The sequence below is a fragment of the Aphelocoma coerulescens genome, chromosome 2 (assembly GCF_041296385.1).
Source record: "Aphelocoma coerulescens isolate FSJ_1873_10779 chromosome 2, UR_Acoe_1.0, whole genome shotgun sequence".
In the NCBI taxonomy this organism is placed as follows: Eukaryota; Metazoa; Chordata; class Aves; order Passeriformes; family Corvidae; genus Aphelocoma; species Aphelocoma coerulescens.
Genome location: NC_091015.1, coordinates 44070108 through 44087693, shown reverse-complemented (window position 1 = coordinate 44087693; position 17586 = coordinate 44070108). Strand labels below are relative to the sequence as shown.

Below are 17586 nucleotides of genomic sequence, written 5' to 3'. Positions count from 1 at the left end.
GAGAGGACTGTGTGGCAGTGAATGACATGTAGATGTCTTTCAGGGCTGATGCAGCAGCCATCCTGCTTTAATCTTTAGGGCTTCAGGCTCTTCTACAGATTACAGTAAATTCTTAGGCTTTAATACTCAGAGTATTTATACTATTGCTCTGGTGTGACAAGTAGTTGAGTTTTATGATCTGGTTCATAAAATGATTGAGACGCGATATTGAGGTTCACCAGACTGGAAGTCTGTTTCTGGTACTGTGACTGAGTTACCCATGGACTTGGGGGACTTGCTTAACTTCTCTGTGCCTCAGGTTCTCACACACTGATGGGGAGTGCTTAGAGTTGTCAACATTGTTTAGCAGTGTCTAGAGCTCTGGACTTCTGCAAATGAAAGGCATTAGAAGGAAAATTGCACAAAATAGCCCTGTCATGGTTATTGGGATTTATAAGACATGGGTTTATAACCCACTGAAGTGTTCCACCTATCAGATTTTACTGGGATTTTTCACTGGTTTGTGAAATGCAATGCAGAGCCAACACAAGCAAATCCTCCTCTCTCTCTCTCAGAATTTTCCTTCTCCAGTCAGTCTGAGAGAACATTGTATAATCTTCTGGCACATGTATTGTCCTCACAGAGGCACATACACACAGATAAAATGTCTGAAATGAAATACAGGGATTAGAAGGCTTTTCCTTTGCTTAGAAACCCCATAGCCCCCTTTGCTTTCGCACATCTTGCCATGTCTGCAGTGTTTTCTAGAGCTGACCTCTGAGATGCAGCTGCTCACTGCTCCCCAGCCAGGCTGCCAGAGCTGCTGAGGGACGTGAGCTAAATATTAGGTGGAGATGGAGGTCAGAGTGTCCTTGCTCCTGTAGACAGGTGAATACCCAGACCTGCTGTCCAGGCAGCATGCCAGGGATCATGCTATTGTCAAGCTTTTGGAACACTGACTGATTTTTAAATATATTTATTTATTTGTTTGTTTGTTTATTTATTTATTTATTTATTACAATTTCTGAGTGTGCACCAGCTGGTAAAGTAGGTGTTTCTGCTGCCACAGCCTTTAGTCACTTTGGAGTTTAAAAATGGAACACTTTCAAATTTTTCTGAGATTTTCTTGACTGTGCTAGGTTAACCTTTTGAACTTAGCGGTCTTTTTCAGCCTAAGGGGTTCTATTATTCTATTAAAAGAAACTTGCAAGGTTTCATCTGGATTTCTTAATTTTCTGAAATTAATTGAAATAATTTCTGATCTGCTTTGTTCTGTTTCTTGAACGCTCTGAAGCCCCATCTTAAGCAAAAGGAAACTAGTGGCAGGGAAGATCTGCAGCTCTGTGTCTCATCCTGTAACTCCCACAGGAATTTCATAGGTCGCCACCTCCTCCACACAGACACCATTACCTAAGCTTGATATATTTCTTTGGCATATTTAATCTGGTTTATAGGGAAGGATATATTTAGGCCATCAACTATAAGGTCCAAGTTCTAAAATGTACTGAGAGATGCAGACAATTCACTAACTTGACTGTTCAGCCCAGCTCCAAACACAAGCTGTGTTCTCATCTCTGCTTATATGTCCTTAAACACACTTTGGGTCAAAAAGTTTCATAAGACACACTTTAAAGAAGCATATATTGATAATGCTGGCACTTATCTTTGGCATTTTGAAGGAGAGCTTAATACCTGCACATCTGCTCTGTAAATACAAAAAGTGCTCTCAAAAGGCACCAAGCTCTTAAGCTCTTCTAACTTAAGAGGAAGATGTGTCCTAGTCACCTGCAGTAGATGTACAGAATGGAGCTGGGTGGCTGCAGCCTGTGGTGCTCTGCTGTCCTTGCAAGGAGGCTGAGAGGAGCCTGAATGAATGACAACAAAGCAGATCAAAGTCTCAATTTCAGCTGGACAAGCCCACATTCATTAACTGGCTGGTCTGCCCAGCTCGTTTATTATTAATTCTGAGTGCCATCCGAGTGGGAGAAGCATCTGTGATGGGTGTCAGCCATCAGAGGGCTCTGTCCAGCAGAGCCCTGCCTGTCACAAGCTGGGCAAGCCACCAGCCCTGCTGTCAGGGTGAGAAGGCTTTGGATAATAGCTCGGCTTCCCGTCAGGGCTTGCTGGATCAGTGTGGTCATAAATAGGAAGGGAAACACATGTTAAGTATCCCTTTCCTTTCTTGTCCTTTCCTCCTGGCGTTCGGCCTACAGCTTTGCAATTTTAGGATGAAAGTCACTTTCATGGTTTATTTATGATTTTTTTCGATGAAATGCTGTAAATTGGACTTCAATCCAGGGCAAGACTTCTCTGGTATCTCTGTTGCAGCTGTGGGGGTTTGTAGTGTTGAAGATTCCTCTAGGATCTGCCCTAGGAGGCCTCTTAGACCCCATATGAGCCCCACTCCAGGGGACTCGGTCTGGATGAAGGCTTCTGCTTTGTACCATCTTGAATAAGAGTTCCCAAATTTCACCTATGGTCATAAGAAATCTGCAGGAGCAAAATGAAACATCACACCTTATCTAAAGTATGTTGTTTTCTGAAGCTACCATTGGCAGTATACCCATGGATTTATAAAGTCACTTTCTTGAACTGGATTAACTTATAGCCTTGACAATAAAAATAACCTGAAAATGTAAATGTGTTCTATTTTAAAAGTGACAATTTTAGTTTTTATGTTCTTTGATAACAACTGCCTCTTGGACAAGTCCTAAAAGGATTTCTTCATTTTGTCTTTCTTTCCTTATTGAGTATGTTCTTTGGCATTGAAGTTGTTGAAAGAGCAGCTTTCATATGAGATATGTAAACGCATGCTCTGTGTAGGCAGGGTCTTCATATTTCACAGAAAAGTGACAGTCCTATTCTTGGGCTGAGATTTTTTCCACTGATGGGGACTGGAGTATTCTAAAGCTCTGTTTAGCAAACAAAGCTAACCTGGAGCCGAAAAATATGCATTGCCTTTGCAGAATGCCTGTAAGCCTGCCAAGGTAACCCTTTTGTGATATAAATCAAGATGATACTGTAATGGTTGTACATCTTGGACCTATTGCAGTTACTGACAAAATCCGTACCAAAGAAATGTGATGCTTACTGGAAGATCAGATTATAGCAGTCATACCTGCAGTCCCTCTGTGAATCATTCATTTTTTTGCTCCTTCTGCTGTCATATCACCTGTCATTCCTGAGTGGGGAAGGTTCTTGGGTCTGGAATCAGTCTTTTTCTTAAATATGTGCTTGACAAATGCACCTTCCAGAGCATAGCCAGGGTTACTGATGGAGCCCCTGAAATATTAACTACCCAAGTCATTACATAATTGAAACCTGTCCTCTATAGCAGTATCTTAACTATTAATGGTATATAATTACCTAATATATAAAAATGGTGTCTATTAGAATTTAGTATCTATAATAATAGCATCTATTAGTGGTAGTATCTAATAATAATAATAATCTACTAGTAGGTAGATTTTGCTTGTCTCCACGCTGACATAAGTACCTGCTGTCACTGTTCATACCAGCAAACCTAAAGTGGGCTTCAACCTAACTTGTGTTTCAGTAGCATAAGGTGATAAACACTGAAATCAGGGGCTAATTTTTACCAGCTTGGTTAGGTATAGTGTTTTTCACAATAAAGCTGTTCCACAGATTTTCAGGCTTTTCTTCTAAAAAGGAGAATCCAAATTTTTTATAAGCCAGGACTGGAATTTACTTATAGGATGTGGTAAGTATAATATTAGAACTATAGCTGTAATCTTATGTTTGCAAAATATTTAAAGAACAACACTTTTTTTTAAAGTAGCAGTACAACTATGGTAATGCAAACCTTTTTCTGTGGTGCCTGGTAGTGATCTCTTAGCAACTAAACCACATGAGGCTGGTTTTGGTATTCTTATTCTTGTTGAATGATAATAATGCTACTGAAATTTTATCTAGACCAAGGAATGAGGTAATACTAAGAAAGATGACATTGGAATGTGGCTTAAAGTAAAGTAATAATCACACTTTATACCCTGTTAAATTTCCAGCTGTCCATTACCTTAATAATGCACTATTTTGTCCCAATGCAATATGTTCGAATACAACCCTGAAACTCAGACAACCAAAGAAGTACGTGTGTTAAAAATTGAAACACTTGGTTACAGCTGCATAAGAGTGACTGAATTCAGGTTAAGCCAATGTAAAACTCAACTCTTCATATCTTTGTATTTTATTACTTGTAAGATCTGGAGGCAGGAGACTCATACCTTTGTTACTTTTTAAAGGATACTGACATTTTCAGTATGTATTTAAAGCTTTAAATTAAAATATATACCTATCTTTTAATAAGTCTTCTGCCTTTCTCTTAAATCGAAGTTTTTGACTGAGTTTCAAACTTGTGAGGAAGAGCTGAGAAAGAGTCTTCATTATGGACCCTTCCAGAATTCAAATGTATCATCACGAATATTGTTTTAATAGAGAAAAAAAGTCTGGATGACATGATTCAGCAGCCCCTAAATGCTGCTGAATCACACTCCTCTGGGCAGCTCTTTTTTGTGCATCAGGACTGAGAAAAAAACCGTCCCCATTAACATAGGATGATGGAACTGACATAGGAGATTTTCTGAGACATTTGAAAAACCAGAAGTATCTGTATTCTTCCCTTACCTTGAGATGTGACTAATATCCAGCCTGCAATTGATTTGCACACAAATCTAGCAATTTCATCAGGTTTGTCTTCCCAGAAACCTAATTTAGAGATTTTCTATTAATACCAGATACTTCACCATAGGCTTTTCTTCTTGGCTCTCTGCCACCCTTCAGTTCACAGACATCCATTCCAGCTGCCACTAGCCAGAGGAAGAAACCAACAGGCATAAATAAATATTTGCTATCCTTGGCAAAACCTTTGAAGAAGGCTCTCACTCTGATTAGTGCTGTATTTCCCAAGGAGCAAGTAAAATTCAGGGGAAAAAGTACAGTGTATAAATGCACCATCTTAATACCCTTCCTTTGTGAATTTTGGTCACAGCTTCTTATATTCTTGATGGAAGTTTACCTCTTAGAAAACATTAAATACACTGCCAAACACAACTGAGGTCCTGCCTTACCAGTCAGCCGGTGACAAAGCTTTCAGCTAAGTCTGGGTTGTGGGATATTTATTCTTAGGGATGATGCACAAACCAGAAGTACAGCAACCTGGTTGAAGTCCCAGAGGAAATACAAGTAAATGTGTTGTAGAACAGCTTCCCACTTCCCACCCATCAAAGTGATTCAGTTCACAGGGAAGGTGATGGCCAACAGCACTGAGTGCTTTCCTGGTGGCATGTGGGCTGTGACAGGGACCAGAAGATGCTATTTCTAACAATTTTGGAACAGAGGGTAGAGAAAACAATAAATGTTTGATTCATTTTCTAATGTCACCTATCTGAAGTTTTCCAGATTCAGCCTGTGTCAGAGCCACATTAATAGCTTAAAACTCTGCACAGCCACAGAAGGAGCTTGGAGATTTATCGGTCCACTGGGTTTCTTAAATCTTTGCTTGGATTACAGCATTGTAACCAATGCATATAGGATGTAGGAAAATACTGTGAAATGGCAACTTCTCTTATTCTGTAAGGAATGCTTGTGCTGTTCAAGACCACAGATGAGTGTTTGTATTGAACAGATTTCCCTTGTTTGGAACAGAAGAAGCAGCCCAGCTGCAGAGCATGCTGCCTCCTTGGCCCTCCTCCACCACCCCTGTTCCCACCACCATACTTCAGGCACAGCTGGAGAACTGTAAGTGTGGCTTTTACTTCTTCTACATGAGTTTTAATGACAAAGAGTGAAGCCTCCTCTCAAACACTGCTTCATGATGTCACTCAGCAAACCCACCTGGCTGTGCTGATATGGCTCTGTGAAGACAATCACTCAGCATCCCAGACTGGAGCTTGAAGTAAATATCAAATAGATCAAGGAAGAGGCTGGATTTGTTCCAGCAGTTAATTCAATTAACTTAAAATATTCTCCTTACTCTATTTAGAAACCTTCTTAGAGTGAGCCAATCCTGAGCTAAAGGAAATGGCAATGCAGTAAACCAGTAAGGGCTGAAAGGCAATTTTCCATCCTGCACAGTGATTTCAGGGTGTTCATGATGTGTATGTCCTGTTTTGTATCACAATTTGCTTTACCTAGTAGGTGAAATGAAGGTCCTGACATCCTCCCATGGAATCTATTCCCACAGTTTCATTTTGCAGAGACACACACGTGTTTGAGATGCTGGTGTGCAGTTTTCACTCACCCACGCTTGCACAAACCTGCTCTGTGTGATATATGTCCATACATATATGCCTTCTGAGAGATCAGGGTTGAACTCAGGGTGCTGTTCTCTCCAGACCAAAATTTACTTGCCTTTGCCTTCCTCATCACCTCTCCTGCCTGTGCCTTGATTTTCACAAAAAAGGAGATCCAAAGACAAGATCTCTTTAGGAATGTGGTGTACTCCTTCAGTGAGGATGACATTGGGACCAGGGTCCCTGAGATTTCTGCAAGCATCTCAGAGTAACCTGAGCCTAAAATCACCCTTCACACCATCTCTCCATAAAAACATGATACGAAAATAAGCAGTTATGAGCAGAGTGGGAGCCATGTGAATTAAACTATGAGCAGTTTGTTCTTTGGAGCCTGTAGTCAGAGCCTTACTGGAAAATGGCCTTTCACTGGGAAGCTGAAGATCAGCTGTTTTAATCCAGTGTTTCTGGCTCAGTGTTCATCTGCATTTCTGGGGGAGATCGCTTTTGTCACAGGACATAAAAACGGCATTTTACTCATGAAAGGTTAATTTTGAAGTCAAAATATCAGATATGCATTATCATTTAAGGCACTGGCTCTGATCTGCAGCGAATGAAAGCCTCTGGATTAGTATCTTCTGGAGCGAAGTTCACGCTGCCTGTGCCCTCCCTGAGTGAAGTCTCTATTATTAGAGCAAGGATGCTATTCTTGGAGAGGAGCTGCTGCTGACAAAGTGGGATAGAGAGGGCAGGGTCAGGTCTAAGAATAGGCCAGGGTCTCACGGTGGCTCAGAGGGGCAGCCTGACTGCGATGTACCTCTGTGCGAGGAGGAGATGGAGGAGGGGGAAGAGGAAGAGGGGGAGGAAGCATGGGGCAGGAGGCTATGCTGAAGTGCTAGTGTTCAAAATTCCATGAAGATAACCTTGTGACAAACCCCAGGCTTCTCCCAAAGGGAGGAAATAAACTCTTTTAAGGCTGTAGTGTGTGGTGGCTGGATTTTTATGCATTTCTCCAACAGGCTACATGTGGCTGCATGTTCACTCATATGTTTGATATTTCATAGAAGCTGGATGTGGAAGAGCTGTGTCATGAGCTCCAGATAATACAGGCTTCCTCTCTGCCTGAACCTCACTGTTCTGCAGGGCCTCCTGGCCCCCAGGTGAGTGATGCATATGTGATTAAACCACATCGTTCTCTCACTTGCTCCGAAGTCCTTACAAAGCTGTGAAACATGTGGAAATGCTTTTTACCACTCAGTAAGCAAGCCAAGCTCTGGCTTAATTTCATTTTGATAGGACTTTGCATTTAATGTAGTCTTTTTACCTTGTGTTCTCATCCCTGCCTTGCATACTTCTGTTTCAAGTTCAACCTTCATTTTTGTGCAGTTTTACAGTGGGTAGCACCCATCAAAAATCCTGGAGGTGTCATCACTTCCTTCAGAGGCTCTTTGTCAGTTTTTTCTTTGGTTTGGACTCTGTTCTACTTTTTTGTGAGGACAAGAGCCTGTGGAATGGATGCAGAAGAGACACGATGGACTGGAATGTTAATGGAGTACATCCCGGAGAAGGCAAACATCTACAGCAAAATCAGGGACAAGGTGGGCAGTGGGGTAGGATTCAGGAGGTGCAAGGTCTCCTAGCTTGACCTGCAGCACCTCTGCCTCTGACTTGCTGGATAGCCTTGGACCAGTCTTTTTGACCTCACACCTCATTTTTTACAATTTATTCTTTCCGAAATCTTCAGAGGAAGGTCAGAAGTCTTAGAATCACATAATGGTTTGAGTTGGAAGGGATCTTTAAAGGTCAGCCAGTACAATCCCATTACAATGAACAGAGAAATCTTCAACTAGACTGGGTTGCTCAGAACCCCATCCAACTTGGCCTGCTTCTTCTGTGGAAATGAACCACCTCTAGAGGGAAGATTTTTATGAATATCTCCATTTTGTGGAGAAGATCACCCATTTGCCTTTCCATTCCAGTTCTCTCCAAGCAAAAAATGAGCGTTTTCATGGAGAGGTACTTCCAGTTTGTCCTGGGTCTCAGACAGTCCCAATCTATGTGCTGTGCCTGGTGCTTTGGGACAATGATCTTCTTCAAGGCCCCTTGGTGCCAGTTTATTGCCATACAGCCAATAGCAGCCATGGCACAGGGCCTGTGCTGAGCAAAACTGTGGCTGAGGCTTTGGCAGCCTGAGAAGGTAACAAGCACCCAAACAGCATTTAAAAAGTATGGACACCACATCAAGGCAAAGGCTCAGTTATGTGGCAAAAAGCATAGCTTTAATTATTTATAAGTCAGTACTTCAGAAGGTAATTGCAGAGTCTAGAAGTTGCAAGGTGAAAGCCCCAAAGACTTCGTTTTATAGAATCATAGAACGGTTTGGGTTGGAAGAGACTTTAGAGATCATGTAGTTCCAACTCCCCATGAACTTCCTCTTTATTGTTCTGCCATTTTCTCTTTGCTGAGATGCAGGATGAGGAGGATTCATTTAGTTCATGAGAGTGGAGAAGTGTGGTCAGAAGTGATGGGAAGTGTTTGCCTAGTTCTGTCTTGAGGAAAGTCTTCTCTTCATTATGAAACAACCCTGCAGTGTGATTGGCCATGGTCCAGAGTTGCTGTACATGTGAGAAAAGCACTTGTTATTTCAGTCTTTTCTAGACTCTCTTTAAAAAAAAAAAAATCCTCTTGATAGTTTCTCTGACTTCAATTGCAAGAAAGTAATGTTAATTCTATTGTTCTACAAAGTCCATTGCTATAAATAATATTAATCTTGCAACCAAATGACCTGTGATCCCTCCAAGAACATTTTTAAATAGAGCAGGCTGGCAAGTTCTATCATAACAGCAGACAGTAGGATGGGTATAACATGGCTTTGGAATTTTTAATTATAAGTCACAGGACTGTGTCTTGTACAGGGAAAAACATTAGAGCCAGTGGTCTTCTGGGAAATACTTTTGTAACAATGGTCACCTGCAATGAAATACTACCATTACAAAGAGACATCTAGTAATTACTTCTGAATTCTTCTATAGGTTGCATGGCTTTTAGAGGAGTTTCAAAAGCTCAGACTGTTGACTCATAGCTGAATTTTAATAAATTTTCATAAGAAAGAGAATTAGATTTGTAATGGTATAACTTAGAGTGTAATTCCTCCCATGTGTATCCTAAGGTAAAATGAAATAAATAAGATAAAATTTGGTTCTAATAGGATACATTGATTTTCACTACCAAAAACCTAAAATAACTCTACTGACTAAAATAGTTGGAGTAATTTGTGTTTGAAGGTACATTTTGCTCCTATTAATGTACAATTTGATCACATTTTGGGTAGTATAAGACAGCCAAGATCCAAACCTGGAGCGAGTGATTTTTACAGTGAATCTAATACTTCTCTGATGCAGGTTCATGGGATTTTTTTTTTTCATCAGTCATTCAAAAATAAGAGGTGATCTGTGAACCAAAGCATTTTAGAAACAAAACTGTTTTTCTGGATTTTTTTTTCTGAGATGGTGTTCAAGGTCTCCCTGGATTAAGAAGTCTCCTGAAAGGAGAATCAGCCTTGTATGACAGAGAGAAATACCTTCAGAATTCAGAAGTGGTGGCAATCTTCCATGTCCATCCCATCCTGCAGAGCCCATCCCACATGTTCCATGCTACTTCCCTTACCACCCCTTTGGCTGACCTCTTTTGCCAGCTGATGTGGTGTCTCCATGTCCTGGTTGCTAATTCTTCAGGACTCTGATAACTTCTCATCTTTCATTTGCCACAGGCTTGTTTTTCTTGCAGGTTCTCCTCATTCATGAGATTCCCCTGCCCTTCCCATGTCAGTCGAACTCTCCATCCTGCCATTCAGCAGTGGCACAGACCTGGTGTTTGGAGGCCACATTCAAACACAACACCCAACACCTCAAACCTATGGGTTCACTGGTCCCAGGAGACACACACAGGGTCAAGGACTGAAGGAAGACAAGTACCTCACTAACACAGTTTAATAATAGCGTTCGTTTTTGTCCCTAGGGTCCACAAGGAATTCCTGGTATAATGGGACCAAAAGGAGAGAAAGTAAGTGTCTGTTGTCATGGAGTTTGATGTGGTTTTGAGGAGCAAAGAAGCAGGGGAGGGTGTTCATTTTTTGTCTCTTTAGTGAAAAGTGAGCCTTATGAATGGAGAGTTTTTCTTTAATTTGAATGTAAAGCTATGAATTGGCTTGAAGCTATAATTTAAAACTTAGTCTTTCAGTGTTCATTTTCAGTCTTGAAATATTTATTATGGCTTCTCATGGCCGTGACCTCTGTTTAGGGTATGCTTTGAGAAAACATGTCAGGTGCAAAAGACAGCATTCCTACTGACCCAAAGGCCTTTGAGCTCCCTGTCCCTCTGGGACAATTGAGGAGCAGAGGTCTCCCATGCAGTGTGAATTGTATGGGACAGCTCAGGTATTAAAGCTGGCCTATATATTAAGTTATATTTCAGAAGTGCAAAGATTTGCTCCATAATGATGCCTAAAGAATCTTATACCTGAAGCTGAGCACGTAATTACGTGCTGTGCTACACAAGATGTTGACTGTAGGTTTAGGGCTGGGAACACAGGAAAGACCAAGGATACAGAAATTCTTCCCATTTTACCTCTGTAACCGAAGTCTTGAGCACTGTGAAGATATTCACAGTGTTTTGTTTGGTGGTATTTGTTTATTTGTTTTCTTGGGGCCAGGGTTATGGATTTGCTTGTTTGTTTGTTTGTTTGTTTGTTTGTTTTTTAATAGAAATGCATTGATGCATTGACTTAGGAGCCCTTGTGCTTCATGTGGTGCCTACAAGACTGACATATTCCTTTCTCTGGCAGGGGGAGATCGGCAGGCCTGGAAGAAAGGTATGAACAAAGAAATCCATCCAATATTTAATAGCAGCTGCCAGGGAGGGGTGCAGACAACTGTTCAATAAAAATTAGCTAATGTGGAAGTTTTACCTGTTAGTGCTTCTCTCACTGGTACCCAGGGTGGATGGTAGGGAGGTTTGGGTGAAGAGCTGACCCAGCTGGTTTGAATTTGACAAATTCCCTGAGTAAAAGCATGGAGACAAGTCAAAGAGTGGGGCATTACCTGAACTGTGTGTGTGGACAGGAGAAACAGGTTATGTGAGCTATCATAAAAGGTGTAAAAGCAAAATCACTCCAAAATTTACCCCTCCAAAGTCTAAACAAGACTCAGCCAGATACCCCTGAAGGAGGAATAACTATTAATGATTACCCTTCCAGAGCTCTGGCACCAATGCAATATGCTGACTACAATCCTATGCTTGGGGACATATGAGCCATGATATATTGTCAAAAATATGTGCTCCTACATGTGATGAAACAGAATACGTTATCTCAGTCACTAAGTACATCCATTTAATGTAATTAACTTTAAAGAAGACAGAAATGCAGGATGAAATCAGAGATATGCAGGGGGTGGTCACTAACTAGGAAAAGAAGTACCCTTCTAATAATACACCAAGGATTTTGACACCTTTCTAATAATATACCAAGGATTTTGACACCAGCTACCAATCAGTAATTCAAATAAATATGAAACACATAAACAGAAGAGATAATTTTCTTTAATCTATTTTCAAATGCTCTACAGTAAACAAAAATATTATTAATATAAATTCAAGGATTCAAACCAGTAATGCCTTCAAGAGAGTAACCCACCAACCCACAAGTAAGTGCTAAACTTGAAACACAGTACATCAACACTTACTCTTCTGACAAGAACAAGTAGGTTCTCAAAGAAAAGTTGCTCAGGTTGGAAATAAAACTGTGCAACTCTTGTTAGAAGCTGTCTGGCCCGTGAGAGTTCACTCGTGGCCCTGAATGTCCTGATGACATTTCTGAGATCGTATTGTCTAGCAGTGTATTGCAGTGGAATAGCATTAATCTGCAGCACTTTAGGAGATATTCAAAGAGTGATTTACAGGCAGCAATTAAAACAGATAAATGACTGTATGTACATATGTAGTTATTGCTATCATATAGTAGTTAAATAAAGAGCAATTACAGCTAGCAATATAGGAATGTTCAGAATAAGGACCACAGTAATAGGAATAGCTTGTTAAAGATTTGGTTCCACTCTCAGCATAAATTGGATTTGTATGGATATAAGTACACAAAGATCTTTTTATCCCCTGTCTGCAGTAGTGACCTGTGTAGGAATGGTGTTATATGAACCATTGTAATCAGTGTTTTCCTTTCAAGGGTAGACCAGGTCCCCCGGGTGTCCCTGGGATGCCAGGACCAGTAGGATGGCCTGGACCTGTGGGACCGAAGGTAAGACTAAAATTCACATGGAACAAACTGTTCAACATCACAGTTTGAACAGAAGAGTTGTCTTGGGAAATCTCTAAACAGCTAACTTGCAGGAGGCTGGGAAGCTGCAGCAGTGCAAGGACACTCTGTGCTTGTCCCCTCTCTTACATCGCTCTGCAAAGGCCTGCCCAGTTTAGGGTTAGGTTACTCTGCCTCCAGCCCAGCCCCTGTAGCACTTCTTATGTGGATTAAACATGTCAAAGGGAAATTGAAAATTAATACAATGAAGGCTCACTGATAGCCACGGGTGTCTCACAATCACACGGATCAGCATTTCTAAACTGATTGCCATCATTATGACTATTGTTTATGAGAATCCATGTGCCTGAAGGTGTACTGTGAGCTCATGTGTTCAGAGGGAAAATACCAGACTGGTATCAGGGGAAAGAGATTACAAACCATGAGAATGGCTGATCATATCTTTGAAGTTCATTCCCATACAAACAAATATTAATTCCTGTTATTTTTATTAACCAACAGCAGAAGAAATTACATTCTTTGCTACTGCAAAGTGACTGCTTCACCTGCATTTGTTACAAAAAAGTCTTCAGGACTGTCCTTTAGTGAGTACTCTTATGAAAAAGATATGAGCTCTTCATAGGAGCTGTGGTTTATGGAGCTTCTACTGGGACTTTTGAGATAATTTGCTTTTCTTCAAACGAGGATGCATTAGACTAAAGGACTGCACAAAATACCTAGTTTGAAACTGCTTTTTCTGGTAACTCTTTGACTCTCCATTTGCTCTATGAAGGTTGATGCCCCCACCTCAGAGGATGTGATGCCGTAGCTCTTGATACTGAAAGAATAGTAGTAGGTGACTTGTGAATCCAAGCCACATCTGGGAATCAGACTTTCAAGATTTCACAGCCATGTTAGATGAAGAATATCATCTAGTATGTGGGAATGTAGGCAAGCAACAAGAAAGTATGCACTTACAAGAAATCAATGTTCACTTTGAACTGAGATGGGAAAAGGTTCTCCCCACAAATGCATTGTGTGCTATGATTTACCACAGCAGGAGCAGTGAGGGCAAAGTTCAGTGAACCCCTTCCTTCATAGTCTTAGTGAAGGAAGAGAGCAAAGCAGACAGAAAACTCATTCACTTGGTCTTTTCCTTATAAACAGTTTAGGTTTTTTTATGTAGTCTTCCTAATTTTGATTTAATCTCCACTATCTACTACTATGCTTTTTCATCACACTCCTGGAAGCATCCCTCATATTCAGTAGTAATACTCTTTCCTATACTTTAACTGCGAGTCCTACTTGCTGTTTGATTATGATTCTTCTGCTTTTATTGTCTCTTCTGATACTGGTCCCCTCTGTTCTTTAGGTAGGTTCACAGTTTCATTTCTCCTGGTCTTTATAAATTTCATTTTCCTGCCAGTCAGCAAAGGCTCCAGTTGAATACAGTGCAGAAGATCTCTGTGGTCACTTCAGTTGGTTGTGTCTTTCTTTCTTTTCTCCCCATCTCTGATCTTCTCAAACTTCTAATTCTCCTCTTCACCATAAATATTTGCTGCATCCCTGTCTTGCTGTAAATCTCCAGCAAGCTGCTGTTTGGATTTTTTAACTCATGTCCACCTCTGTGGATATTTGCTATTTCTTTGGCTGGGTTTTGTTGTCTTCTCTTACTTTGACACAGCCTTACTCAGTCCATATTTCTCCTACTTCGTTCCTTCAAGTCTTGTCTGAACTTCTGCAGGGGCAGCAGCCAATGGGAAAATTCTCTCTGTTTCTTGGACAGTGAAAGCCAAAGGAGAGTAAGAGCCAAATGTGTTCTTCTGGTAGCACTGCTGCATGTCTGGGGGTCTACTCTGTATTTCACGCTAGATATAATTAGCTGACAGCAGCCAGAGAAGTGGTTGTAAAGCTTTTTCATGATTTACTGGCTCCAAATGACTGTTCAGCACATGGTGCCTTGGAACTACAATAAAAGCAGTCACTATGCCTCCACAAGCCACAAGGCATGCAGCAAAATGCCTTTCTTTTCTGCGGCTCAGTGGAGGTGATGCTGGGTAGAGGCAATGCACCTTCATGCAGGAAAGGATGCACTGCTGATGGTGGTTTGCTTGCATGTCCTTTAATAACATCTGGGAAAACTGAAGCAAAAATTACCCACACAAGAAAGTGCAAACAGAAGAGTAAGATAACATGTGAGGGCTCAGGCAGAATACAACTGCAGTATAGACCCTGGTCTACAATGCTACACCAAGGTCGGGCTTAACTATTTGACATAAAACCTGAACCACTGAAATGTCAGACATTCAAATAGGATCTCATCAGAGAGCCACATTCAATAACTCTCTTTATTGACCCCTTTAGGGTGAAAAGGGAGAGTTGGGTGTGATGGGATTGCCAGGTACAAGAGGACCAATGGGCTCCAAGGTTTGTTAACCAAACACTGCATTTTCAGACATTGGTTTCTAATGCTCTGCTGACAGCTGCTTCCCTCACAAATTTTCTTGAAAGCATTTATCAAGATTTATCTTTTCTAATACAGCTAAAAAATATGTTCTACATCAAGCAAGGTTATGTTGTCTGGTTGGGCTTGGCTGTGTTCTTGGCTTTTCATAAAAATGCTTTGGTGTAAATTACTGTAATTTATTTTAAAAGCAAGCTCAGATATAATTGAATCCCACTAGAAAAATGGAGTTCTTAAGCATACCTGCAGCATTAAATCACGTCTGCAATGTTTTCCACTGGCCTCATAAGTCTGTGGAGATAATTTTGGTCCCCTACTAGAACTACACATACTGACAGTTGAAATAAATTATGTAATCAATTTATTCAAATAAAGGACTGGAAAGAAGAACTGAATACCTTTGTTTATTCTATGTTTCTTTAACAGAAACTCAGTTTTATATCAATGATCACACTAGATTACTTAAGTATAGCTTAAGTGTGTTCCATTGGGGGAAAAAACAACAAACAAACCAACTAAACAGAGGAGGAAGATTATTGTTTAAATTATTTTAGATTATTAATTGTGGCATCTAATGATTTATTTATTCTCAGTTACATTTTATTTCACTTGTTTCAGTTTCAAAGCTTTATCAAAGCTGCTGGCTTTACCTGGCTTTTTCATAATGGCTTTTGGGCTGAATTGTCTTGCCTTTAATTCATACTTCACAGTTCTGTTTCAGTGCAATTTTAGGAGCTGTAAATATTCATTTGCATTTACACTTTGATGCAATTAATTATTTGTGCTTCGTTTTTTTCTTCACTTCAAAGTTTGAAAGTCCGGCTTCTTGGGTGATCTTGAAAGCGAGAAGCATTAAAATATCTATCATTCCCTTTAGGGTTTTCCTGGAACTAGAGGAGAAAAGGTCAGTGTGACAACAGAATAATGTATAATTTAACATTTGGAAACACTTATGTTAAAAACAAAAGTATCTGTAGAAACGAGATTGAATTTTGATGAAATCTAAAGGTCCCACTGAGAAATGAAAACAAGTATTGAGAAGAAGCACAGTCTTGTGGCTTGGGCTGGGGTGCTGAAGAAGTGAGTTTTACATCCTGTAGACTCATGAACAAGTTGCTACAGTGAAACTCACTCCAGGTTCCCCATCTGCAGCATGGGTTAAATGTGTTAGCTGTTGGTCTGGTTTGGTTAGGTGATACACACTTTGGCACTGAGACAGTCTGTACTCTAAGACCTCGCAGTGGGACCTGAACTGGAGAAAGAAGCCAACTGGGAAAAAAATGTCAAATTTTAAAGTATTTTGTCCAGGAAAGCATGTATTTAAAGTAATTGTCTGGGGAGAATGAGTCCCTTTTCATACAGTCCTTACCCTCAATTCTGTTATGATATCAATAATGAACCATATACCTGACTCTGAAGATATTACTGTACTCTGTTGACTTCAGTAATGCACTGTGTAGGAGAAATATTTTTTGCTTCTTCATGAAATGGTAGTTATTAGGCTGTTATTCCCCTGTTATCTCTCTTCAGGGATCCAGAGGTGACAGAGGTGACAAAGGAGTCAAAGGAGACCAGGTAATTTTCTTTTCCAAATGGCTGTGAATGTGCATCTGAGGACAAATGTACTTCTGACAGGGAAAAACAGTAGGGTCATAGAGGAAAAGAGCCTGGAAGCATCTTCCAGAGAGGGCAAGAGTGGTGAGGGAAAACAGTGGTCCCATCTGATGTGAGGGTCATGGGGCAGCTCCATGTCCATGTGCCCCCAGTGCTTCGGGGGACTGATGGGTTGGAGGAGGATTTCCCTGGAGGTCACCCCAGCCCCTCCTGGGCTGTGCAGTCCAGAACCACAGCAGCTTCCCAAAATGCTTTCAGCTGGTGGTATGATAATACCAGGAGGGGAAGAGGGGGAGAGGTTTGTGGCTTGGGGGTTCTTTCAACTAAGAAAGGAAAAGTAAACTGCTTTAGGTGCAAATGGAGAAATGGCTTTCCCAGAGGCAGGGTTTGGGAGCTGTCCAGGTAGCAGAGCTGCCTGCAGCCAAGAGCACAATCAGGATGGCTTTTCCAGAGAAACAGAAGCTGGTAGCAGAGGATCAGATGGAGGAGTAATGGGACCATACAAGGAGCTTTATAGTAAAATTTTGCTTATAAATCTCCACCTACTGCATTACCTGCAGTGCTGAGTCAGTTTTTAACCAATATCCACACATGGCACTTGTCTTCCTCCCAAGGAAGGTGTTGCTTTGTCAAAGATCACTACACATTTTCTGATTATTTTTCTCCTTTGACTTTGTAGGGAGAAATTGGCTTCCCTGGAATGCTGGGACAAAAAGTAAGTGGGCATGGTGTGTTGGGGAGTTGTGTTAAATGCTGAGACAGGGTCAGTGAGTGGATTCAGGGCCTTCCTGGAAAGTATAAGACATTGAGGGTCTTGCTTGACTCAATGATCAGCGCTGCCTGGACTTGATCAAATTCTTTAGGCTTTTTAGCTTGGGAGAAAACTCTCCGATTTAGCTCTTTGCTGTTGTTTCTCTTTTTCCCCCAGACGGTTTGTTTAGTCATAATCTTCCTCCTGCTTAACATATCCAAATTCT

At 40.9% G+C, this 17586-nt stretch overlaps 1 protein-coding gene across 1 annotated transcript in view; it reads left to right on the top strand.

The window, feature by feature from the left end:
• The window catches only part of COLQ (collagen like tail subunit of asymmetric acetylcholinesterase), a 38253-nt gene that overhangs the window by 6691 nt on the left and 13976 nt on the right, over positions 1–17586 (top strand). The window contains exons 2-10 of the mRNA XM_069005817.1: positions 5624–5736; positions 7292–7387; positions 10245–10289; positions 11071–11097; positions 12463–12534; positions 14896–14958; positions 15873–15899; positions 16526–16570; positions 17289–17324. Of these exons, the coding sequence (XP_068861918.1) occupies positions 5624–5736; positions 7292–7387; positions 10245–10289; positions 11071–11097; positions 12463–12534; positions 14896–14958; positions 15873–15899; positions 16526–16570; positions 17289–17324 (524 nt within the window). The remainder of the gene's footprint in view (positions 1–5623; positions 5737–7291; positions 7388–10244; positions 10290–11070; positions 11098–12462; positions 12535–14895; positions 14959–15872; positions 15900–16525; positions 16571–17288; positions 17325–17586) is intronic.